Source organism: Palaemon carinicauda, chromosome 7 (assembly GCF_036898095.1).
Source record: "Palaemon carinicauda isolate YSFRI2023 chromosome 7, ASM3689809v2, whole genome shotgun sequence".
Taxonomy (NCBI): Eukaryota; Metazoa; Arthropoda; class Malacostraca; order Decapoda; family Palaemonidae; genus Palaemon; species Palaemon carinicauda.
Window position 1 is genome coordinate 171,085,650 of NC_090731.1, and position 26,635 is coordinate 171,112,284.

Below are 26,635 nucleotides of genomic sequence, written 5' to 3' on the forward strand. Positions count from 1 at the left end.
TGTCCCAATGTTTAACCTCAAAACGACTGTTTGACACCAGTTAGAAATGACTGATGTACGTGAATCACACTTAAAACAATTGAGATAATACATATTCCATTTGTATGGCATGTAACAATCTTAAAATACATATAAAAAAAATCTTAAAATACATATAAAGTTAAAAGATGCTTGGATAATTATACTGCATGTTCTAACCTTATCCTGCCTAAAGTTACGGGATGTATGTATGATAACGGCCACCTTATTTTCAACTTTATCGGAAAATTGTATAGAATAAACACTGTTCAGAATGGGGGTGTATGTATGACAGTGCCCACCTGTATGTATTATTATGGCTAACTTAGAATATGGGAGTGTAAGGGCGGAACGGCCCCCCCCGTTAGGTATGTAGGTAAGGACACGGCTTGTAGGTTAGGTTAGGGGGGAAAGTTTGGGTCCATTTTTAATCAACACATGAGGAACTGGCCGCTGATATACAAAGGCTCCTCAGAATGTTATAAATTCCCTGGGTAAGTACTTACTAGATCGATATACAATGATTTTGAAAACCATCTAATTTGTCGGGAAATTTATAAGTCGAATGAGCACAACTGCGCATATGGCTAAGAAATACGGTGTGATTATAGTTCGTTGGGACAGGTGTAAACTTTATTACTTGCCAAACAAATTTTCTTATGGGGAAGTTGTTGTTTAATTTGGTTTGATATACGACACGAAGCTAGTTTTACAATTTAGTGTCACCTTGCCATTAGTAAAGCCAGTTGGGATTGCAGCGAACACAGACTTAGTCTTGGGGTAGGCAAAGAATACGGCAGTCTAACGGGGCTGGTAGGTAGGTATCTAGGTAAGGATGTGGTTCATAGGTTAGGTTACATGGTGTTCTTGTATTTGTTTCCTCTTTTAAAAAGTGGCTTTTCTGTTGTAACTTATAAAATTTTACACCCAGTCTGTCCCAACAAACTACAAAGGCTCCAGAAATTCCATTTAATGTGAGTGCTCTTTGCCATTTTAGGAGCCCACCGAGTACAGTACTAGTTACATCATACAGTGACGATAAAGCTTAATATTTCTTTTTTAGATTTAGCAACAGGAAACAGTTATAGCTTTTGCTAGAGAAATCTAACACAAAAGTAAAAATAAACAAAAGAAAAAGCAGAAGTTATGATAAGAGATAACTATAACAGATATTTAATGCTAAGCGCACGCAGCAGAGGAAAGAAATCTTAAAGGAAATGACAAACCAGTACAGAGGGAAATGTGTTGTACAGCTGCAGGCTATGAGGCCCATGGATTTTTTTCTGTGTTCCTAAAACATAGAAATTGAATAAATTCTCAGAGTGCATGTTTGGCTGTGATAGAGGCATTACTTAATGTGATGTGCCAGGAAAAGTTTGGCCCCCTGCACCCCCAAATGAACCTAATCTAGTGTCAGACATAGAAAACTAAAAATTCCTTCCATCCTAGGTTATCATCCCCAACTGACTTTGGAGCTGCTCCTGCTTCTAATTTAATATTGTACAGGTTAACATACTCTTCATAAGGTTTGGAAGTATGGCTAACAGGTCACACATCTATTTGCCTAATGAATATAGTTTTTGGCAGATGGGCCATTTATTGTGGAACGGATTACTTCTTAAAGTATGTAGAGACTGAACTTAAGTTTGGTTTCTTATTTAAATGCATCAAGATTATTGCACTTGCATGCATAGCAGCAATGTTAAATTTTTTTTTTAAAACATTTCTTGACCCATATTTGTTCCTACACAATACAAACCTTCAACCTATAGTAGGAGTATATATGACCTTTAGCAAAGCTGGAATGAGTTTAAACTTTTAACGAGGTACCAATAGTACCTGACAGGTGGCAGGTAAGCTTCACCCAACTACAGGGTAGCAGAACCTTCACTTTGACTTTGCCAGCTGCAGAGTACAGATGTGCTTCTCTGCGTCCTCATCTGGCCCTTTTGATCTTTAGCTTTTCTTTGAGTGAATAAATGGTCTTGCAGACAGTACAGTAGTGTTTGAGGGATAATAATAGAAGCTAAGGATATGCAGTGTTTCTTGATAACTTTGTGTTACAGTTTTCTCTGCTATTTACTTATTTCTGTTGGGCAGCATTTCTTTTTGCTGTTCTATCCCTCGTGTCTATGTGTGTACTGTACGTATGTAGGGCTACACAACAACAACTTGATCCTATGGAAGTTCATTTTCCTTGGATGAGAGTTCCAGCCGCCACCTTGTGTAAACGGGAGGGGCACCTCTCTTCTTTCCTTCAGTGTCTTTCGATCTTAGAAGGTGCTCAAGATGCATCACCTGGCTATGCTGTTGTGGTTCTTCCCCATGAGAGCATTGTTATTGGCCTGCACATCTCCGGATAAGATGAACTCCAAGCTCTTCTTTCTCCCCTGCCTCATCTTCGGCGTAACTTCTGAAGAAGAGCGTGTGGAAGATATCATTGAAGAAACCTAGGAAGTCTGGTCGATAGGAATTGCAAACAAGTAACTCCTACCGTTGCTCTCCCCATGGGAGAGTTCTGCACCAAGAATGTACTGTCAGTCAAATGGACTATCACTCTCTTTCTCTTTACAGAGAGAGAGGGGGAATAGGCATGAGCTAAGACTTTGCCTGCACAGTACTAATAGGAAGAAATATCTGTATGTGCTGCTCCTGCTTATCTCAATCTGAAGGTAGTCCCCAAGGGAATCCATGTACATTAGGAGTCAATATGTATACATCCCATGTGTACTGGTTTGGAACATACTGCCTTCCACGCGCACCTGAGATCGACGCTCATAGGCTATGCATACGGTCTTTTACCTTTACTACCCCTAATGCATATGTGTGCCAGGACTTGACGCTTACGCGCATCAGGATTATTCATTATACATGGTCTCCCCCTTTGTGACTTCTATGCACACAGGCTCTAAGTACAGTCTTTTACTGCAATGTCTTTCATGTAGACAGAAAATTACAAATATGTGGCCAACATTTTATTATGTGAATATTCACTGGATTTAATTTATCATATGACAATGAAACTTTAATTAGTACAGAAAAAACAGGACAATCAAAACTCAGTGCTTTTTTATGCAGTAAAAGATTTGGGAGTTGTATGAAAAAATAAAATTAAATACTCTACAGTACTGTACAATATAGTTTGGAGTGTATTGTTAAAAATTACATCCATTCATTGTACAGCAATGTGCTTTATTATAGATAGTGTTGGTATTAGTAATCTTAAAGTGCTGTTTATATGTACTGCACTGTACTTTCACGATTAATTTTATTTCCAGATTAGGAACTCGGCATTATTCAATGAAGTAACATTTCAATCGCCTTGAAGATCTGACAAAATTATGGCTTTTTTTAAATCGACACTATTACCTGCCCTAAGAAAAGGGAACACAAGCAGTTTCTACCGCAGCTTTTCTTGTAAGTATTTTTCAAATGGTTAGTGCCAGTCGTGTGTTTTACGCAGAATACTACAGATATTACACTGGGTTCTTTGCAGTCTCTCTTTCCCCGTCCGCTGCAAAAACTTTCATCTACTTAGCAGCCCAAAGTCTTCACCATATTTTATATCCCAATTCTCTAAGAATCAATTAAGATGAGGTGCTCGTACCCCTCTTAGTTCTTCTTGGGTTTGTTACTGAAATTTTTGTCTAGTTAATCATTAACATTCATAGGTTACTTGTAAATTTGATTACTCTAAAGGAGGCGTGCAAATTTAATAAAGTAGTACAGTATTTTATTGTAATCGTGATACAGTATTCACAATTAGTACGTACAACACTGTAGTAACAAATAAATGGGCAGATTCATAATTCTGTATGAGTGACTACACATTAAATGAATAGACATAATACTAAATAATCAATTTTCAATATTAAACTTACCCGATAATCATGTAGCTGTCAACTCCGTTGCCCGACAGAATTCTACGGGAGGGATACGCCAGCTATCACTATACTAGAAGGGGGTGTACTCACCAGCGCCACCTGTGGCCAGGTACTGCAGTACTTCTTGTTGACACCACCTCAATTTTTCCTCTGTCGTGCTTCCGGCAAGACGTTCTTGGATACGCTTATGATTTTGGAGTATTGTTCACGGTTTTTGGTGAAGTATTTCTCTAAGATTTCAGCTTTCGCTATACTGGAAACTTTTCTAATTAGCTTAGATAGCTTTTATTTGGTTTTGATTAATGGTTAACGATCTTTTGCTTGATTTGGAATCCCCCTTGACTTGCTCTTTGCTTCAAGATGTCTGACCTTTCACAAGCCCCTCCCCATAGACGATGTAGGTCTTGTAATAGGCGTATTCCGAAGGCCTCGGTTGATCCTCACACCGCTTGTTCTGACTGTAGGGAAAGACCCTGTCAGTTGGAAGATCGATGTGAGGAATGCGCCGGACTTTCGGAACTTGAATTTGTTCGATTCCTTAAATATTCAACCAAGTTAGAGAGAGAGAGAGTTAGGAGGAGTTCTTCTCGCTCTTCGCTTTTTTCCTCACCTCATGATCCTCAACCTTTTCCTCCCCCTGTAGTGGCTACCCCCGAACCTACTATTTGTGCTCAGCCTGATATGTCAGTTGTTTTGCGTGCCATTCAGGCTTTAGGTGACAAAGTGGAATCGGTGGTTAGTGACCATAAGTCTCTTTTGGCAGACGTCAAAGAACTTAAGGTCAAAAGTGCAGTGGGAGGTGATAGTGCCAGTGTTGTGCCAAGTGCTAGTGTCAGTGCGGTGCCGAGTGCTAGTGTCAGTGTCAGTGTTGTGCGTGAGGGTACTTCTGTGCGTGCCAGTCGTCCTCCCAGTCCGGGACCTCTTGCAAGCTCCCAAGCCCAGGGGAGAAGCAATGTCGAAGGGCAAAAGGGTTCGGCAGGCCTTGATCGGCGCACAGAAGTATCCTCGGTGGTTGCGGGCGTGTCTTACAGAGACCGTCACTCCCACCCGCAGACGATTGAGCCCGTCTTTTACTCGTCTGCAGAAGAAATATCGGGGAGGAAACGCTGGACTCAGGTCTCAAGACCTCTTAAACGTAAAGTCCAGACCTCAAGAGTTCAACAACCCGGATGCAGTCATTGGATTAGCTCTGACTCTCCGCTGTCATCAGGTGACTGTACACCTCCTAAGAGAGGTAAGGCGATACCTCAACAGACCTCATCTTCTGTTAAGGCTTTGCCTCAGCAGACCTTAGCGTCTGCTGATCCCAAGATGACTTTGCTGCAGTCCATGCAGTCGCAGCTTGCGGTCTTAATGCGTGAGTTTCAGGCTGAGAAGGTTGCACCTCCTCCTGCGAGCGCTCCGCCTCACCGCAGTCCAGTCTGCCAGGCGTACGAAGTTGAGGTTCCTCAGGCTACCTTACCGCGTTCTGAGTTGCCAGTTACCAGCGGTGTGCAGCAACCTCAGCCTTCCTTAAGGCAACCTCAACAATGGGAGCAGGAGTCTTATGCTTTACTTCCTCCTCTTCCTCTTGCGGTTAGACCATCGAGGCAACAACCTCTTGAGGTACGACAACCTCTTCCATCCATGAGGCAGCCACCTCAGCTCTCGCTGCAGCGACCTCAACTCTCCTCAAGGCAAGAGCCTCAACTCTTAAGGCTAGCACCTCAGGAACCTCAACTCGCGAGACAGGAACTGCGTTCTGCGCAGCCGCTACCTCAACTCTCGCAGCTCACACCTCAGGAACCTCAACTCGTTCCTCAGGAACCTGCTACTGCGCATCCGCAACCCTTGCAGCAAGCGCAACTCTTGAGACAGGAAGCTCATGCTAGGAGTCAGCCACCTCAACCCATGCGCCTACCTTCCTCCACTCTTCTTGACCAGTCTTTGCAGCCTGAACCTCAGGTTTTAACTCAGCAACAGAGACTTGAGGATGAAACCACAAGTGTTTATGCACCCGCTTGTTCAGATTCTGCTGTTCAGCATACCGCTGTTACTTTACCTCTCACTTCGCTACACTCTGGTGATGAGGTTTCTGAGGAGGAAGCTGCGCACCTAGATCCCTCTTCGGACGTGGAGGAACCCAAGTCTTCTCCTCTACCCATTGACTTTCGTAAGGTCCTGGCTCTTTTCAGAGAGGTATACCCGGACCATTTTGTTTCTGCTACCCCCCGCTCTCCTCCATCTGAGTTTTCGCTGGGCATGCAACCGGTTAAGTCAGCCTATACTAAGCTCGTCTCTGCTAGATCCTCTAAGAGAGCTTTAAGAATATTAGGGGATTGGTTGCAGTCCAAACAGCAACTAGGGAAGACTTCTTTTATGTTCCCACCTACTAAGCTCACTTCTAAGGCGGGCGTATGGTATGCCACAGGAGAGGAACCAGGCTTGGGAGTCCCTGCCTCTGCCCAGGCTGATTTCTCAAGTTTGGTCGACTCTCCTCGTAGATCAGCGATGAGGCGCTCTAAGGTCTGCTGGACCTTTTCCGACTTAGACCACTTCTTAAAGGGTGTATTTCGTGCCTTTGAGATTTTCAATTTTCTCGGCTGGTGCCTGGGGGCCCTGAGCAAGAAGACCTCCCCTGCGGACAAGGACTCAGCCATGCTTATAATGTCCTGCATGGATAAAGCAATTCGGGATGGGTCCGGCGAGCTTGCTTCAATGTTTGTTTCAGGAGTTCTTAAGAAAAGGGAGCAACTTTGCACTTTTCTTTCTTCCAGCATCACACCTTGTCAAAGGTCTCAACTCCTTTTTGCTCCGCTTTCTAAGTTCTTGTTCCCCGAAGAGCTTATCAAGGATTTGTCTGCGGCCCTGATTCAGAAGGACACTCATGATCTTGTGGCCTCTTCAGCTCGTAAGGCTAAGGTTGCTCCCTCAGTTCCCAGGACTTACTGCACCCCAGTGGCTGATACTCCTGCTACAAGGTTTATTCCGCCCTTTCGTGGCAGAGCCCCCAGTCGAGGAAGCTCCCGTCCAGACTCTTCCAGGAGCAGGTCTAGGAAAGGTCCCAAGACTTCAAAAGGCAAACACTGACTCTCCTCCTCTCCAGACAGCAGTAGGAGCCAGACTCAAGACCTTCTGGCAAGCTTGGGAAAGGAGAGGTGCAGACGCCCAGTCTGTCAGGTGGCTAAGGGAGGGTTACAGGATACCATTCTGCCGCAAACCCCCTCTGACCACTTCTCCCATCAACCTCTCTCCCAACTACAAGGAAAAGGACAAGAGGCTAGCGTTGCACCAGGAGGTGTCGCTCCTGTTACAGAAGAAGGCAGTGGTTATAGTCCGGGACCATCAATCCCCGGGCTTCTACAACCGTCTCTTTCTGGTGGCCAAGAAGACAGGAGGTTGGAGACCGGTGCTGGACGTCAGCGCGCTCAATGCTTATGTCACCAAGCAGACGTTCACTATGGAGACGACGAAGTCGGTCCTAGCAGCGGTCAGGCAGGAGGACTGGATGGTCTCGTTGGATCTGAAAGATGCTTACTTTCACGTTCCTATTCATCCAGACTCCCAACCTTTCCTGAGATTCGTTTTTGGAAAGGTTGTGTACCAATTCCAAGCCCTGTGTTTTGGCCTAAGCACAGCTCCTATGGTGTTTACGCATCTGATGAGGAATATTGCAAAATTCCTCCACTTATCGGACATCAGAGCCTCCCTTTATTTAGATGACTGGCTGTTGAGAGCCTCCACGAGTCGTCGCTGTCTGGAGAGTCTCAACTGGACTTTGGACTTGATCAAGGAACTGGGTCTATTAGTCAACTTAGAAAAGTCCCAGCTCATTCCCTCCCAATCCATAGTTTACCTGGGAATGGAGATTCGGAGTCAGGATTTTCGGGCTTTTCCATCGGCCCCAAGGATAAGCCAAGCCCTAGAATGCATCCTGAGCATGCTGAAGAGGAACAGTTGCTCGGTGAGACAGTGGATGAGTCTAACAGGGACCCTGTCATCGTTAGCCCTGTTCGTCGAGTTAGGGAGACTCCACCTCCGCCCTCTCCAATTCCATCTAGCAGCTCATTGGGACAAGGATTTGACGCTCGAAGCAGTCTCTATTCCTGTCACCAAAGAGATGAAGACCACTCTCTTGTGGTGGAAGACCAACCTCCTTCTCAAGGAGGGCCTATCGTTAGCGATTCAGACCCCCAATCTTCATCTCTTCTCGGATGCATCAGACTCGGGCTGGGGCGCGACCTTGAACGGACAGGAATGCTCGGGAACATGGAACAGGGAACAGGAAACGCTCCACATCAACTGCAAGGAGCTGCTGGCAGTTCATATGGCCCTTATGAACTTCAAGTCCCTCCTGCTAGGCAAGGTGGTGGAGGTGAACTCCGACAACACCACAGCCTTGGCTTACATCTCCAAGCAGGGAGGGACCCATTCGAGGAACCTGTACGATATAGCAAGGGACCTCCTCATTTGGTCAAGAAGTCTAAACCTCACTCTAGTAACGAGGTTCATTCAGGGCAACATGAACGTCTCAGCAGATCGCCTAAGCAGAAAAGATCAAGTCATCCCCACGGAATGGACCCTTCACAAGAGCGTGTGCAACAGACTTTGGACCTTGTGGGGTCAACCTACGATAGATCTGTTTGCCACCTCCATGACCAAGAGGCTTCCGTTGTACTGTTCCCCAGTTCCAGACCCAGCAGCAGTTCATGTGGATGCTTTTCTGCTGAATTGGTCCCATCTCGACCTTTACGCATTCCCACCGTTCAAGATCATCAACAGAGTCATTCAGAAGTTCGTCTCGCACGAAGGGACACGGCTGACGCTGGTTGCTCCCCTTTGGCCTGCAAGAGAATGGTTCACAGAGGTACTACAATGGCTGGTCGACGTTCCCAGGACTCTCCCTCTAAGAGTGGACCTTCTACGTCAACCTCACGTAGACAAGGTACACCCAAACCTCCACGCTCTTTGTCTGACTGCCTTCAGACTGTCGAAAGATTCGCTAGAGCAAGAGGCTTTTCGAAGGAGGCAGCCAGAGCGATTGCCAGAGCAAGGAGGGTATCCACTCGTAGAGTCTACCAATCCAAATGGGAAGTCTTCCGAAGCTGGTGTAGAGCCAATGCAGTTTCCTCTACCAATACCTCTGTAACCCAAATAGCTGACTTCCTATTACATCTAAGGAATGAGAGATCCCTTTCGGCTCCTACGATTAAAGGGTACAGAAGTATGTTGGCTTCAGTTCTCCGCCACAGAGGTTTGGACCTTTCTTCCAACAAGGACCTTCAAGACATCCTTAAATCTTTCGAGACTTCTAAAGAACGTCGTTTATCCACTCCAGGCTGGAATCTAGACGTAGTCTTAAGGTTCCTTATGTCTCCTAGGTTCGAACCTCTCCAGTCAGCTTCCTTCAAGGACCTTACCCTCAAGACTCTTTTCCTCGTCTGCCTTGCAACAGCTAAGAGAGTTAGTGAGGTTCACGCCTTCAGCAAGAACATTGGGTTCACATCCGAATCTGCAACATGTTCTTTACAGCTCGGATTTTTAGCTAAGAATGAACGTCCTTCACGTCCTTGGCCTAGATCGTTTGAAATTCCTAGCCTTTCCAACATGGTGGGTAACGAGCTAGAAAGAGTTCTTTGCCCTGTCAGAGCTCTGAAATATTATCTTAATAGGTCAAAACCTATACGAGGACAGTCAGAAGCCTTATGGTGTGCAATCAAGAAACCTTCGATGCCCATGTCCAAAAACGGAGTTTCGTATTATATAAGGCTTCTGATTAGAGAAGCCCATTCTCACATGAAGGATGAAGACCTTGCTTTGCTGAAGGTAAGGACCCACGAAGTGAGAGCCGTAGCCACTTCGATGGCCTTTAATAAGAACCGTTCTCTGCAGAGCATTATGGATGCAACTTATTGGAGGAGCAAGTCAGTGTTTGCATCATTTTATCTTAAAGATGTCCAGTCTCTTTACGAGAACTGCTACACCCTGGGACCATTCGTAGCAGCGAGTGCAGTAGTAGGTGAGGGCTCAGCCACTACATTCCCTTAATCCCATAACCTTTTTTAACCTTTCTCTTGAATGCTTTTATTGTTGTTTTTTGGGTTGTTACGGTAGGCTAAGAAGCCTTCCGCATCCTTTTTTGATTTGGCGGGTGGTCAATTCATTCTTGAGAAGCGCCTGGGTTAGAGGTTGTGTAGAGGTCCTTTAGTATGGGTTGCAGCCCTGTATACTTTAGCACCTTAGAGTTGATTCAGCCTCCTAAGAGGAACGCTGCGCTCAGTAAGGAAGACGAACTTATTAAAGGCAGAGTAACGGTTCAAGTCGACTTCCTTACCAGGTACTTATTATTTCATTGTTATTCTGAATAACTGATTATATGAAATACGGGATACTTAGCTATCCTTTAGTCATGTACACTGGTTTTCACCCACCCCCCTGGGTGTGAATCAGCTACATGATTATCGGGTAAGTTTAATATTGAAAAATGTTATTTTCATTAGTAAAATAAATTTTTGAATATACTTACCCGATAATCATGATTTAATTGACCCACCCTTCCTCCCCATAGAGAACCAGTGGACCGAGGAAAAATTGAGGTGGTGTCAACAAGAAGTACTGCAGTACCTGGCCACAGGTGGCGCTGGTGAGTACATCCCCTTCTAGTATAGTGATAGCTGGCGTATCCCTCCCGTAGAATTCTGTCGGGCAACGGAGTTGACAGCTACATGATTATCGGGTAAGTATATTCAAAAATTTATTTTACTAATGAAAATAACATATCTCTTGTTACGATTTTATGATTTAATTTGTTAGTCTAAACTGGGTTGAGGCTAACAAAGATACTCTTGTCAATTCAAAATGAAAGAGTTAAATGTAATCCTAGATAGAGGTATTAGAATGTGCATTGGGGCTTTTAGAGTAATTCCCCTTTGAAAGTCTTAGTCGTCGTCTTCCCCGCCGTTATCCCTACATTAAGGGGTCGGTTGCCTTATGCGCCCTCTCCTATGCCTTCTACCAAAGGCATCCTCTTCCGCCAAACCTCTTCTCTCCATATCCTTCACATTACCTCTCCATCTGATTCTCTGTTATCCCTACATTAAAGGGTCGGTTGCCTGATGCGCCCTCTCCAATGCCTTCGATCAAAGACATCCTCCTCCGCCAAACCTCTTCTCTCCATTTCATCCTTCACCTTATCTTGCCATTTAATTATCTGCCTCCCCATTGGGCCTTTTAGAGTAATTCCACTTTGAAACTCTTAGTTGTCTTCGTCTTCTTCCCCACCATTATCCCTACATTAACGGGTCGTTTGCTTGATGCTCTTTCTCCAAAGTCTTATATCCAAAGCATCCTTTTCCACCAAACCTCTTCTCTCCATCTCATCCTTCACCGTATCTCTCCATCTGATTCTCTGCTATCTCTACATTAAGAGGTCAGTTGCTTGATGCTCTCTCTCCAATGCCTTATATCTAAAGCATCCTCTTCCACCGAACCTCTTCTCTCCATATCATCCTTCACCTTATCTCAACATCTAATTCTCTGCCTCCCCCTTGGAGCTTCCCATGCCTTCCTTATTGGATCATTCAAGTCTAAATGTAAAGCAAAGTTTTCTACTGCATTAATGCAGCTAGAAGTGCAAAATGTCATAGCTTGTAATCCTATTAGTTGCTTTCAGTGAACAATTGCATTTCTCCTCAGCAAGTCCAAAGTGCTACTGTCCTCATGCTAAAGTCGGTTTTATTGGGCTTGGAAACATGGGAGGACCTATGGCTGCCAATTTAGTACATAAGGTATGTAATAAAAACCTTTCATTTTACCTCTTAGCTTTTAGGTATACTGTATGTGATTGTTTAAGCCAACATCTCTGACTTGAGGGTAGGAGTTGGGTTTGGGAAGTTTAAATACTTTGTGGGAACTTTTGAAATCTTCAGACGTTTAAAAATCTTCAGACGTATTGAATTTCATGTTGTAATAAGCACTTAACCTATTTTAGTTAGTGATCTAGCTGCTTTTCATAGTTTATTTTTTAATTATGATTATGTATACAAAAATAAACAATATTTATCATCACAGCCCCATAAATCATATGCTGTATTAGCTTATGTTTAAGGTATGATGTTCCCAGGTGTCTCAAACAATAATTACCCACTTTGAGAATGTGCTAAGTAACAGCTCTAGTCATGGTTTTCAAGGTGTATAATTCATAGAAAATTTCTATACTAATGCTTATGGCTGATCCATATAACTTTTTTTTCTAATTAATCATCTTTATTTCAGCCCTGTTTACTTAAATGCATTCATTATTATTGAATGATTTCTGCATTTAGCAGCTAATTTAATTCCCAGTTGCTGGTTTTGTCTCTATATTACCACCTTGGTATGTGCTGTTAAGTTTTGATCATTCTTGAGAATTTAGATTTTGTATCGTTTACTTATTTCCAATGTGTGATTTCAATGTTTGCGCAGGTTTTTATTCCCGTTTTATTAACTGCTACGGAAAAGTAACCTCGGTAACTTGGCAATTATGGCTATTAACCAGAGTGACAGGCTTGTTGAATTTGACTTAAGTATTGCCTGCTGACTGGCCGACCAGTTCATCTTCTTCTGCTTTATATCCTCCCAGCAGATAATGTTCCTGCTTATAAAGACCCGTATGGGGCCCATTTGAAGAAAACTTATTTTATTATTGAAGAAGCTTGTGCAGCCTCAGTTGAGGTAAACGATAGTGTTACTCTACCATTTTGTTCCTGCAGTGTTCGCTTCTCTTCAGGGATTATTGCTCCAACTTTACCACCAATGGAAGAAGTTTCAACTATAACCACTTCAAATGTGGATGGTCCTGTGATGCCGTGATGTTAATGAAACAGCTACAAGGGATTTGGCTCTCTGGATATAGCCACCTATGTTTGCCCTGTGACTTCTTGTCACCAGACCAATATGTTCCTTTAGTCTTCTCTTCAGAGGTTACATCCATAAGTAAGAGACATGACCACCTTAATATCATCATACCCTAAGACAGTGATCATCACCATTCCAGGACAACCATCTATATCTGTGACTATAACCACCATCTCCAGCTGTGACCATAATCTCTTTGGTGGTTAAGAGAGATAAAGTTATGCGAGTAACCTTGATCTTTTATCCTTACATGATGACAGTGCAAAGAGCAAGCTTCTTTCTTCTACTCCCAAGATGTATCCTGACCCAACAGCAAATCAAAAGAAAGCAAATCAAAAGAAGCTGGGCAGTGACAGTTGGCCTTAAGATTCACTGAGGGAGTGTGCTTCATCCTTGGACTCTGTTTATTCTTGACATGAGCCACTGGTCAGAGGGAAGCATTATACTAGCCTTCTGCTTTTGAGATTGTCTCAGTCTTTGATAAAGTCTCAAAAAGTAATTTCTTACCATTTTTACCTCCTTGTTTGTCTTAAGTGATGCAACTTTGCCTTCAACTTTATCAGTGTAATTAGGAAGGAAGTAAACTGTTATTGTTCTAAGAGATTAGTTTGTCTCCTGCAATGCTGAAGAGGAAGCCAGATAATTTCCAGTCCCTATCTAAGAAAAAGACAAACACCCTCAGTGCCCACTAAGTGACCAAAATTCATCTTACCCAACAACTGTATTTTTTTTGGGTTAATGGAAATCAAACTTGGTACTTTGTGGTGATCAAGCTCTTATTACAAAATATACTTTTGTGGTTTGTGGAATTATATAATTCATTTGTAGTTTTAGAAGAGGTAGGGGTTGTATGAATCAGATTTTTACAGTAAGGCAGATATGCGAGAAATATTTAGCAAAAGGTAAGGAGATGTATGTTGCGTTTATGGATCTGGAGAAAGTGTATGATAGAGTTGATAGGGAAGCAATGTGGAATGTGATGAGGTTATATGGAGTTGGTGGAAAGTTGTTGCAAGCAGTGAAAAGTTTCTACAAAGGTATTAAAGCATGTGTTAGGATAGGAAATGAAGTGAGTGATTGGTTTCCGGTGAGAGTGGGGCTGAGACAGGGATGTGTGATGTCGCTGTGGTTGTTTAACTTGTCTGTTGATGGAGTGGTGAGAGGGGTGAATGCTCGAGTGCTTGGACGAGGATTAAAACTGGTAGATGAGAATGACCATGAATGGGAGGTAAATCAGTTGTTGTTTGCGGATGATACTGTACTGGTTGCAGACACAGAAGAGAAGCTTGGCCGATTAGTGACAGAATTTGGAAGAGTGTGTGAGAGAAGGAAATTGAGAGTTAATGTGGGTAAGAGTAAGGTTATAAGATGTACGAGAAGGGAAGGTGGTGCAAGGTTGAATGTCATGTTGAATGGAGAGTTACTTGAGGAGGTGGATCAGTTTAAGTACTTGGGGTCTGTTGCAGCAAATGGTGGAGTGGAAGCAGATGTACGTCAGAGAGTGAATGAAGGTTGCAAAGTGTTGGGGGCAGTTAAGGGAGTAGTAAAAAATAGAGGGTTGGGCATGAATGTAAAGAGAGTTCTATATGAGAAAGTGATTGTACCAACTGTGATGTATGGATCGGAGTTGTGGGGAATGAAAGTGATGGAGAGACAGAAATTGAATGTGTTTGAGATGAAGTGTCTAAGGAGTATGGCTGGTGTATCTCGAGTAGATAGGGTTAGGAACGAAGTGGTGAGAGTGAGAACTGGTGTAAGAAATGAGTTAGCAGCTAGAGTGGATATGAATGTGTTGAGGTGGTTTGGCCATGTTGAGAGAATGGAAAATGGCTGTCTACTAAAGAAGGTGATGAATGCAAGAGTTGATGGGAGAAGTACAAGAGGAAGGCCAAGGTTTGGGTGGATGGATGGAGTGAAGGAAGCTCTGGGTGATAGGAGGATAGATGTGAGAGGGGCAAGAGAGCGTGCTAGAAATAGGAATGAATGGCGAGCGATTGTGACGCAGTCCCGGTAGGCCCTGCTGCTTCCTCCGATGCCTTAGATGACCGCGGAGGTAGCAGCAGTAGGGGATTCAGCATTATGAAGCTTCATCTGTGGTGGATAATGTGGGAGGGTGGGCTGTGGCACCCTAGCAGTACCAGCTGAACTCGGTCGAGTCCCTTGTTAGGCTGGGAGGAACGGAGAGAGTAGAGGTCCCCTTTTTTGTTTTGTTTCATATGTTGATGTCGGCTACCCCCCAAAAAAAATTGGGGGAAGTGCCTTGGTATATGTATGTATGTATGATTTGTAGTTTAAATGTTTCAGAATAAGAAATGTAAGAAAGCTTTTAATGACTGATTCTACATTATAAAACAGGGTCATAGTCTAGTTGCATATGATGTTAATCCCGAAGCAATGGAAAATATCCAAGACGTAGGAGGAAGTGCTGCACCATCTCCAGCAGAGGTTGCAAGTAAAGCTGACCGAATAGTAACAATGCTACCAAACTCACAGCATGTACTTAATTGCTATACTGGAGAAAATGGCATTTTCAAGTAAGTAATTTTGTATATTGTAATGTATACAGTAGTGTATTTGCTGTTGATACATAATTTATGCGTAGGAGTCATAGCTTTATGAAGGCCATAGCTACTGTTACTAATGATGGAAAAAAAACTCTTACTGTAATTACTGGTTCCATATTTAGAGATGCGTACAAGTGCTTTCAAATGTCAAGGAACTTCAAGTCCCATAATTATGAACCTGCTAGGATAGATATACTAGTTACTCATACTAGTGGTAACTCTTAGTCCTTCCCTTGTAGTTTGTAACAAGGTTCTGTCTTTTATTTTTTCACCAGAACAATCTCTTTACTTATGATAGCCTCATCTGCCTTAGTAGCAGTCTCCAGACACATTCCAAAAAATGACTAGTGCTACTATCCTGTTGTGAAACTAATTTTATATTGGAATTATGACCAAAGTATTCGCTATTTATCTACCAAGGCACTTCACCGAATTTTGGGGGTTAGCCAACATCAAACAAAGGAACAAAAGGGGACCTTTCCTCTCTCCGCTCCTCTTATTCCCCAAAATTTGGATTTGGTTTGGTCCTAAGTCATTAAATTTAGAACTATTCTTCATTTATTTACATAATTGAATTACTTTCTCAAGTTTGCTGTTAAATTTATTTTTCTTTTTGGATCTTTAGTAAGTATCTTTACATGACTGTATGTATGCTGTTCCTCTTGAAACAGTCTATCTGTTAACCTATCATAGCTAGTGACAGGTTGACTTTTAATCATTAGTTTCTCATACGGGCATCATTTTGTCTCCCCTTCTCACTTAGAAGGTATTAGATAGCACTCAGTGTATATCTTAAGACTTCTGTTGTACCACCAACAGTGAAAAACATTGCTTTCAAGTAACCTTTGTATTACTGTATATGCTCTATCAGATAATAGTAACAGCTATTCTATGTTAGCATTATGCGTTCTATTCTTTACAAATTACATTAGTTTTGGGGCCATTCACGTAAAGCCAGAGAAACACCCCAAAGGTTTGGATTTCTTTATCATAGCAGTGGTGCATATATTAAAAGAACTGGCAAGCAGGGTGCCTAGAAGGGAATCTAATGGCTCCGTTCTCTAAACCCATAGATGTCCCCTACTATCTTTTTTTGTTACTAAAGGCAAATTAAAGACACTTATATGGGGGACAACTATTTGTCCCACACTAATATTATTCCTTCAAGTCAGGAGGCGCTACATGGAGACTTCTATCACTTTCTCCCTGAGCCCTCATATTACTGTCATCCACAGAGGTAGTTACCTAAGATGAGGTACAAAAGGAAATCTTGGTTTTAACCAACATATTGGGATGAATCCTATAGATAACTACCAATTTCTTCTGTGGCTGCTCATTTCCATAAGAGCAAGACCATAAAATAATACCGCTAAAGCTTCTTGAGATCACAGCCATATCTTTTACTTTTGGCTAATTTAAGGTTTAATTTTCCAAATACTGAAAACTTGTCCTTTGGGTAAGGAAAGTAGAAGACCTCTCTGATGTCCTTGTTGGTCGGTTGGAGAATATGGCCAAGGTTCTGTCTCCATTGACATTATTCCCTGAGGCAGATCAGAATGGACCCTTAAGTAACAATCTTCTTACATGACTGCCAATTGAGTATTACTGCACATTATGATACAACTACCAAGTTTAATAACAGTAATATTATTCCTTTGGTAATTCCAGCCGCGACAAAATCTGTCGGAGTAATGACCTTAAGCCAGTGAGCAATGACGTCATACGTCAACCTACTTATGATAACGTTTCGTTGCATAACTGACAATGGAATTAAGATATAATGAAACTGAAAATTGAATTAGAAACCTGAATAAATTTTCTATAACTCTTATGGTTACGGTACATAAAAGGATGACATCCAAGTCGTCACCGGATCCACAGAGGTTTATAAGAAAAATATTGAAATTGTTAGCCACATTATAGTGCTTAGGGAATTAGTATTCTCATTAACTTTCTTTTTGTATTACCTATAAGAGTAATAGATAGATGGGTATGAGAGAATTTTTTTTCATGTAATGGCATCATATTATGGCCATGGAAAATTTGGACAATATTCAACTTGTAAAAGATAGTTATTTTGAAATGCAATGCTATGCAAACTCTTCAAGTCAATAACTTCAAAAGTTCGAACTTGCAGCAAATGTTTTTATGTTGAACAGCTGACATAAGTCTTTTTATAGTTTATATGCGAGAGATCTGTTCAATGTTGTTACTGTTCTTAGACCACTTTATTCTAATTGTTAATTACTTCTCTTATATTTTATTTACTTCCTTTCCTCACTGGGCTATATTTCCCTGTTGGAGCCTTTGGGCTTATAGCATCCTGCTTTTCCAACTAGGGTTGTAGCTTAGTAATAAAAACAATTAGAATAGCGCCAACTTATCCCTGCGTGTCGTAAGAGGCGACTAAAAGGGACGGGACGAAGGGGGCTGGGAACCCCCTCTCCTGTATTATATTCCTGTGAGACATCAAAGAGGTGGAGCTGGGGGGAGAGTGACTCCCTTTTTTTGTTTCATTTGTTTGACGTCGGCTACCCCCCAAAATTGGGGGAAGTGCCTTGGTATATGTAGGCTATGTGTGAATAATAATAATAATAATAATAACTAACTTTTAAGATTTCCAAATTTACTATTTTGATCTATTGGTGTACAGGACTTGTAATATAAATAATAATAATAATAATAATAATAATAACAATAACTGTGACTTTAAGATTTCCGAATTTACTATTTGCATCCATTGGTATACAGGACCGTTCAACCTGGGACCTTGCTCATTGATAGCAGTACCATTGACCCTAATGTGTCCAAAGAAGTGGCAGCTCTGGCACTCAAAAAGGGTGCAGTGTTTATGGATGCGCCTGTATCAGGAGGTACAGAGATTTTCTGTTTTGTAATTTGTGAATGGTATACTTGTGCAGCAATATTTACTTAAAATTTATACTGTACTCTTATTATTTGGAATTTTTGACTATTTTGAGGAGTAAACAAAAGAGCTGGTATAGTTTAACCCTTTTACTCCCAATGGACTTACTGGTACGTTTCACAAAACTCATCCCTTTACCCCCATGGACGTACCGGTACGTCCTTGCAAAAAAACTGCTATTTACATTTTTTTTGCATATTTTTAATAACTTTATAAGAAACTTCAGGCCTTTTCCAAAAGAATGAGACCTACCTGACCTCTCTATGACAAAAATTAAGGCTGTTAGAGCAATTTAAAAAAAAATATATTAGAAAATGTGCTTGAAAAAGAAAATGCCCGGGGGTTAAGGGTTGGAAAGTTCCAAATAGCTTGGGGGTAAAAGGGTTAAAAGCTTTTTTTGGTCAGAAACATCATGTTTTCATTCTTAATGGAAGGGTTGATGTGGACATTCTTGTAAATTAGTGAAGATTGTAATAAATTCCTATTGGTTAAGTAGTAAATGCTGTTTTGCAATTGAATGGAAGTAACATTTTCATAATTTTTATTAGCACAAAGAACACTTTAGCTGCCTTGATATTAGTGGGATTACATTTTTAGAGCTGCTGCTTACATAAAGATTCATAGTTAGCATTTAACCCTTTTACCCCCAAGCTATTTTGAACTTTCCAACCCTTAACCCCCAGGCGTTTTATTTTTCAAGCACATTTTGCAATATATTTTTTTTTTCAAATTGCGCTAACAGCATTAATTTTCCTCATAGAGAGGTCAGGTTGGTCTCATTATTTTGGAAAATGCCTGAAGTTTCTCCTAAAGTTATAAAAAATATGCTAAAAAAATGTAAATAGCAGTTTTTTTGCAAGGTCGTACTGGTACGTACATGGGGGTAAAGGGATGAGTTTTGTGAAGCGTACCGGTACGTCCATGGGGGTAAAGGGATGAGTTTTGTGAAACGTACCAGTACGTCCATGGAGGTAAAGGGATGAGTTTTGTGAAACGTACCAGTACATCCATTGGGGGTAAAGGGATGAGTTTTGTGAAACGTACCAGTACGTCCATGGGGGTAAATGGACGAGTTTTGTGAAACGTACCAGTACGTCCATTGGGGGTAAGGGGATGAGTTTTGTGAAACGTACCAGTACGTCCATTGGGGGTAAAGGGACGAGTTTTGTGAAACGTACCACTACGTCCATGGGGGTAAAGGGATGAGTTTTGTGAAACGTACCAGTACGTCCATTGGGGGTAAAGGGATGAGTTTTGTGAAACGTACCAGTACGTCCATTGGGGGTAAAGGGATGAGTTTTGTGAAACGTACCAGTACGTCCATGGGGGTAAAGGGATGAGTTTTGTGAAACGTACCAGTACGTCCATGGGGGTAAAGGGATGAGTTTTGTGAAACGTACCAGTACGTCCATGGGGGTAAAGGGATGAGTTTTGTGAAACGTGCCAGTACGTCCATTGGGGGTAAAGGGATGAGTTTTGTGAAACGTACTAGTACGTCCATGGGGGTAAAGGCATGCGTTTTGTGAAACGTATCAGTACATCCATTGAGGGTAAAAGGGTTAAGCACATTTTTGCTTCATTATTTTCCTTTCATACAGGTGTGAATGCTGCTAAAGGAGGCACACTAACTTTTATGGTCGGAGGTGACAAGAGGGAATTTGAGGCAGCTAGAGAACTACTTTCTGATATGGGAAAGAATATTGTATACTGTGGGTCTGTTGGAAATGGACAGGCTGTCAAAATATGCAATAACATGTTATTGGCTATTACCATGATTGGCTCAGCTGAGACTATGAATTTGGGCATGAGGTTAGTAAATTATTTTTTATTGTATATACCTTATTGTTTTAATCACTAATAAGAAACTTAAAAAAATTTCTCTGTTTACTTTATTTGCCTCATAAAACTTTTATGTGCATTTCTCTTGGTAAGGGTAGAAGAGAATCTTTAGCTATAGTAAGCAGCTCTTTTAGGAGGACGACGACACACCATGGTCTTCCACTGTCTTGGGTTAGAGTTCTCTTGCTTGAGGGTACACTTGGGCACACTATTCTATCTTATTTCTCTCCCTCTTGTTTTGTGTTTATAGTTTATGTAGGAGATATTTATTTTAATGTTATTGTTTTTAAATATTTATTTTCCTTGTTTCCTTTCCTCACTGGGCTATTTTCCCTGTTGGAGCCCCTGGGCTTATAGCATTCTGCTTTTCCAACTAGGGTTGTAGCTTAGCAATTAATAATAATAATAATAATAATAATAATAATAATAATATCGTGGTAGGAGACCCTCTTTCAGGCAGGTTGAGTTAAAAGTAATGGCTGCATCGGCAGAGTTTATTTTCTTATCCAATTTTTCTATTTTCCGGATAATTCTCTTCTCTAGAGCGCTGCAATCAGCCAGCAGACTTAAAAAATTCATCAGTCAGGTGAATGACAAAATTGGGAAGACTTTTCAAGTATATTCTCACAAAATACAAGTAAAACTTTTGGTACAAAATAGTAAAAACTACGACGCGTTTCGAGGATAAGTCCTTCCTCGAAACACGTAGTTTTTACTATTTTGTACCAAAAGTTTTACTTGTATTTTGTGAGAATATACTTGAGAAGTCTTCCCGATTTTGTCATTCACCTGACTGATGAATTTTTCAAGTCTGCTGGCTGATTGCAGCGCTCTAGAGAAGAGAATTATCCGGAAAATAGAAAAATTGGATAAGAAAATAAACTCTGCCGATGCAGCCATTACTTTTAACCCAATAATAATAATAATAATAATAATAATAATAATAATAAGAATAAGAGGATATTGTATGAGAAGAGGGTTGCCATGTTTCAGAACTGTACTGTAAGTAATACTATTTTGTGATTATCTAGTATTGTTTTTGGGCTGGAAGGTTCAGCCACACTGAGAGAGCATTAAATCCCCTTCGTAATGTAAGATAGTTATGTTTTGGGATTGTAAAAGTAAGAAACATGTAGATGGTGTTAATCTTTAAAAAAAAAAAAAAAAATATCACAAAATGCCTTAATTTTATAAAATTTTTCTTCAGTTGCAATAAATTATTTAGTTTCTTAAGGAAAAGAAACCTATCACTCAAAGGAACTTGAAAGAATTAAACGATTGGTACAAAAAAAAAAAAAAAAAAATTAATAACGGTAAAAAAATGACAAAGACTATATAGTAATTACGAATAAGACTTTCGTTAATTTCTTTCAGAGTAAAAAAAAATGACAAAGACTACAATAACTAATAAGACTTTCGTTAATTCTTTTTTCCATTACAGGCTTGGTTTGGATCCCAAACTACTTGCGGGTGTTCTGAGCACAAGTACAGGACGGTGCTGGGCTATGGACACCTATAATCCTGTGCCTGGTGTTTTTGAAAATGTACCTTCATCTAATAATTATGAGGTTAGTTTTATAGTCTAAAGCCCTGCCCACACGATCGTGCATGCCTGACGGACAAACAGTGATGCCAGACCACAATAGTTAGTAAGAATGAGGGCTAATGACGTCAGAAGCGGGAAAACCACAGGCATGATCTGGCATCATACACTGTTGCCACATCCCTGCCTTTAGTTCTCCCGCTTCTGACGTCATCAACCCTCATTTTCACTAACTATTGTGCCTGGTATCACTGTTTGCCCGACGGGCATGCTCGATCGTGCGGACAGGGCTTTAGGGTTATGGTGGCCGATGTGGTAACGTCCCAGACTGATGAACGCTAGACTGGGGTTCGAGTCCCGCTCAAACTCGTTACTGCAGTTTCTTTGGTCACTGCGACCTTACCAATCTTGTGAGCTAAAGTTGGGGGGTTTTGGGGGAGCTTATAGGTCTATCTGCTGAGTCATCAGCAGCCATTGCCTAGCCCTCCTTGGTCCTAGCTTGGATGGAGAGGGGGTTTGGGCACTGATCATATGTATATATATGGTCAGTCTCTAGGGCATTGTCCTGCTTGATAGGGCAATGTCACTGTCCTTTGCCTCTGCCATTTATGAGTGACCTTTAAACCTTTAAATTAAAGATAGTATTTTTTTTCTAATAAAAAAAGCTGATTCTCAAAAAAGGGACAAAGTGAGGCCAGTGATTTTGATTTTGTTTTGCGAAAAAAAATTCTTGACTGACTGATAATGTGGCCATGTAGATGCCGTGGACAAGATGAAGAGGGGGAACTCAGTATTGTTTTCAGTTGTATCATATTGTGTCTTAGATATTCAGTATATTTGCAAGAAAGAGATGTCTAGTGCCAAAAAAAATCTAAGAGCTAATATGGGGCAGAGAAGGTAGAGAACTATGTTGTGATGGAAGGATAGTTCTTAAAGTAGAACATTTCTGTTCTCTTAGGGAGTTCATTGTAACTTAATAATAAGTTTTATCATATGTGTCATAGTAATTATTATAACCAATTACATAATGATTGCAACTGCTCTTTTCTTTTATCAGGGAGGCTTTGGTACGGCACTGATGACTAAAGACCTTGGCCTAGCACAAGATGCAGCAACTAAAACGTTTTCACCAACACCTCTCGGTTCTTTGGCTCATCAGGTACAGTAATGCAGATTTTTCTAAGCACTGTTAATATTAGCTGAATTTTGGGTATTAAAAACCCACAGTTATATACATTGTAATTCAAAAAAACACAGGAGCTTTTGCACTTTTTACAAGGGGCTTCTTCATATACGTTGTACTGTATATTTAAGAAATACAGTAGCTTTCGCACTTTTTACAAAGTACCTCTTCAGCTGAGGAGGCACCTTGTAAAAAGTGCGAAAGCTGCTGTATTTTATATATATACAACGTATATGACTGTGGATGTTTAATACCTAAGATTCTTAGACACTGCATGTTGTTTTCTTCAAGTTATTAGCTGAATTTATTGAATCCCTTGTCTTTGCAAGCAAAAGTGTGCATGTAAATGGGTTATGGATCTAGTTTGACAGGTTACGTTATCATTTTAATCTGGATGAGGCTGTCATTAATTGCATTGCCTTCTATATCCTTTCATTTAATGACATACAGTAGTACCCAACGTTACGAGTAACTTTGAATACGATCATAGAAATCTGAATTTGGTTACGAGTATTGCATCGGTCTGCGAGCAAAGATTTACACTGCATAGGCATTTTTAGTGGACAAGTACAAATGAATCTGTAACGCAATGTGCAGAAACCAATCACGCAGTGCTCGTGTTTTTTTTTTACCAACATTTTACCTTGCATCACCTCCAGAACCCAACCCCTCCCCCTTGCTCATTGTCTGATTCTTTCACTCTCTGTAACGCCACTCGTAGAAGCATCATCTATTGTGAGAGTCTTATCTAGTGTGAGCGTCTTTGAAACTTCTTTTTTTTTAAGTTGTGAAATGTTTAAGCCATTTCCCTATCATTGTGTTTTGTTATAACAATTTTCTGTGATGGCTTTGCTGAAATAAACTTGTAATTTTTTGTCTTTTCAGATATATCGTGTTATGTGCAATTCTGGCCTTGCAGAGAAAGATTTTTCAAGCATATTCAAATTACTCCAAGAAGAAAAGAAATCTTAAACAGTATTTCAGATTTACAATAGATGTAGATGCTGTGGAAGCAAGGCTAAGTTGTAGTCCTGTCAAAAATGATCTTTTGTATACCAAAGTTAGTTACCCTCTGTGAACTATATTTTACCTTTAGTGTTCCTCTTTGTAACTTTTCTAAGTCTTCTAGGACATGCATAATTTTTTAGGACAGCTCGCTCATGTGAGTTTACATTGTATAATGTGTAAATGTGTATGAAAAGCTCTTGGCAATGCCATATTACTATACCACCTAATACCTCACTGTTAACCATATTAACTAATTCATATTGAGGGTGTTGTGACATCAAATAAAGAAGACAAGCTATATTTAATGAATTTTTAATAGCGTTTCACTGCCCTACCTAGAGTACAAATGTCATGTGAAGGGTAGAGGTCACTACAGTAGGTTTGTACCAACTTTTAACATTTCTAGTTAGCATTTGGACAACAATATATCTTGAAGTGTGGGGATAAAGAGAAATGCGGTAATGGAGCTGGACTTTATCCAAAGATAGCTTTGTATCTTTGGAGCCTTTGTAGGGTGACGGCCAGATCCGTTTTCATTCATAGAAAATGGGAATATTATAAAGTGGGGTGGACTGTGGCCATCATTCTAAAATCGAGTTCGTAGAAAACTGGAATATTCTGAACTGTGGCCGTCGTTCTAAAAACGATTTTGGCGGGAAAAGCTAACTTAAAAAACCCACCTAACCTATGCTAAAAGCCGTATCCTTACCCAGGGGGGCTTCGCCCCCCCAGACCCCCCCCCCCTTACCTACTACGGGAGCGAGAAGATTCCTGGCTGGAGTAAGAACTCAAGCCACAAATTTTCAGGTAATTTAGGGTTTTCGGCAAAAAACATAAAAGTCTGCGTTTAAGCACATATTTAAGATCCGTAGACCATTTCCAAACGATTTTATTCTATACAAGATAACAGTCGGAGCGATAATAAGCAAATTAGGACGCTTGGCCGTAGCGCTACAAACTACCCGTATCTTTATCAATATTTTACAGTACATTGGGTTGGTACTTTGACTTGAATGCAACAAGTTCTATTGAAATAGATTACATGTTACTTTTGATACTCATCACCATTATTAATTTTTTCAACTGACTCCATCTATAAGAATTTACTCATGGATTTCAAAAGAATTTTGTGGAGTAGTAGTCAATTAGTCGAGAATGGAATGCAGATCCAGAGGTTGGTGGAGGTATCGGCTCAGAGTGCTTTCTAGTTTGAAACAGCTAAATGATAATACAAATATTGTAATGCTTCAATTTTTCCCAACATTTTTCATTCTTTCTTAAAAAATTAATAATTTTTATAGGTTGTAAAATATGGTCATATAACGATCAAGATGTTATTACTCATTTTTTTCTAATTATGGTATTAATGGGTTTTCTTCACATTGTATTACTTATTGTAAGGTCTTTATATCTTTCATGCAGTAGCCCCTTTTAATTTTAGAGTAGTCTTTCTGTGCGTATATTCTGTACCTGGGTAGCTTAATGGACTGATGCTTTGTAACAAATGTAGTTTTTAGACGTAGAATTTCTCGGAAATTTTATTAAAGCAAAATTTTGATACGATATTTATGTATTATTATTATCCTAATAATATTTTCAAAGGTATGACCTTCATCTAGATGTATTTTGGTAAGGAAATGTGATGATTATCACTATTATACATATTGACCTGACCATATATCGTCATTATTATGAGCACAGTTTTACCTTAGATATTCAGTATGGCTAGAGAAAGTTGTATATCGTCACTCTCATAAACTAACTGCCTAAGTCATTTTCTCCACTTGTTGGAAAATAAAAAAAAACTTTCTCATTTACTACATCTTTATATCATTGTATTGAGCTTCAATTAACAAATTCTAATTCACAAATTCCTCTGCTAAGAATTTGTGAATTGAAACTCAAGACAATGATATAAAGTATTAGGAAATGAGAAGGTTTTTTTTTGAGTTCCCAACAAGTGGAGAAAATGACTTAGGCAGTTATTTTATGAGGGTGACGATATGCAAAATTACTGTTAACCCTTTTACCCCCAGGTTATTTGGAAATTTCCAACCCTTAACCCCCAAGGGGTTGTTTTTTTCCCAGCACATTTTGCAGTATATTTTTTTTAAAATTGCTCTAACAGCCTTAATTTTTGTCATTGAGAGGTCAGGTTGGTCTCATTCTCTTGGAAAATGCCTGAATTTTCTCAAAAAATTATAAGAAATATGAAAAAAAAACTTTATAGCGTATTTTTGCAAGGACATACCGGTACATCCATGGGGGTAAAGGGATGGCTTTTGTGAAACGTACCAGTACGTCCTTTGGGGGTAAAAGGGTTAACAAGGAATATCTCTTTAACTTGAACATGGATATTAGAATAATAGGAACAATGAAATACCTGTACTGTAACTAAGCCAAGGAAGATATTATAGTCAAGATCTTTATATAACTATACCATAATGGTAACCAATAGTTGGAAGTCAGTTTTCATCAAAATTGATAAGCGTTAGCCATTTTTTATTTGCTTACTATGTGATATTTCAGATCACTTTTGTCTTGAGAATGAATGGTCCATTATCATTATTATTATCATTATTAGCTAACTTCAACCATAGTTGGAAAAGCAGAATGCTACTAGCTAGGGCTCTAACACAGAAAGCAGCCCAATAAGATAAACATGTAAACATGTTCAACATAAAAACATTGCCACAAGTTTGAAATTCTGAAGTTCCACCGATTCAACCTCCAGGTTAGGAAGATTGTTCCACAATCTAGTCACAACTGGAATATAACTTCTAGAGTACAGTGTAG

The 26,635-nt window shown here is 40.4% G+C and overlaps 1 protein-coding gene across 1 annotated transcript in view; it reads left to right on the forward strand.

Annotated features, from left to right (window-relative positions):
* Nucleotides 1-25,114, forward strand: part of LOC137644170 (3-hydroxyisobutyrate dehydrogenase, mitochondrial-like) — a 25,930-nt gene extending 816 nt beyond the window's left edge. Inside the window, exons 2-9 of the mRNA XM_068377165.1 lie at nt 3,297-3,435; nt 11,577-11,668; nt 15,132-15,310; nt 18,092-18,213; nt 19,865-20,075; nt 21,547-21,673; nt 22,706-22,807; nt 23,717-25,114. Coding sequence (XP_068233266.1) covers nt 3,360-3,435; nt 11,577-11,668; nt 15,132-15,310; nt 18,092-18,213; nt 19,865-20,075; nt 21,547-21,673; nt 22,706-22,807; nt 23,717-23,803 — 996 coding nt within the window. The 5' untranslated portion in view covers nt 3,297-3,359 and the 3' untranslated portion in view covers nt 23,804-25,114. The remainder of the gene's footprint in view (nt 1-3,296; nt 3,436-11,576; nt 11,669-15,131; nt 15,311-18,091; nt 18,214-19,864; nt 20,076-21,546; nt 21,674-22,705; nt 22,808-23,716) is intronic.
* The last annotated feature ends 1,521 nt before the right edge of the window (nt 25,115-26,635 follow it).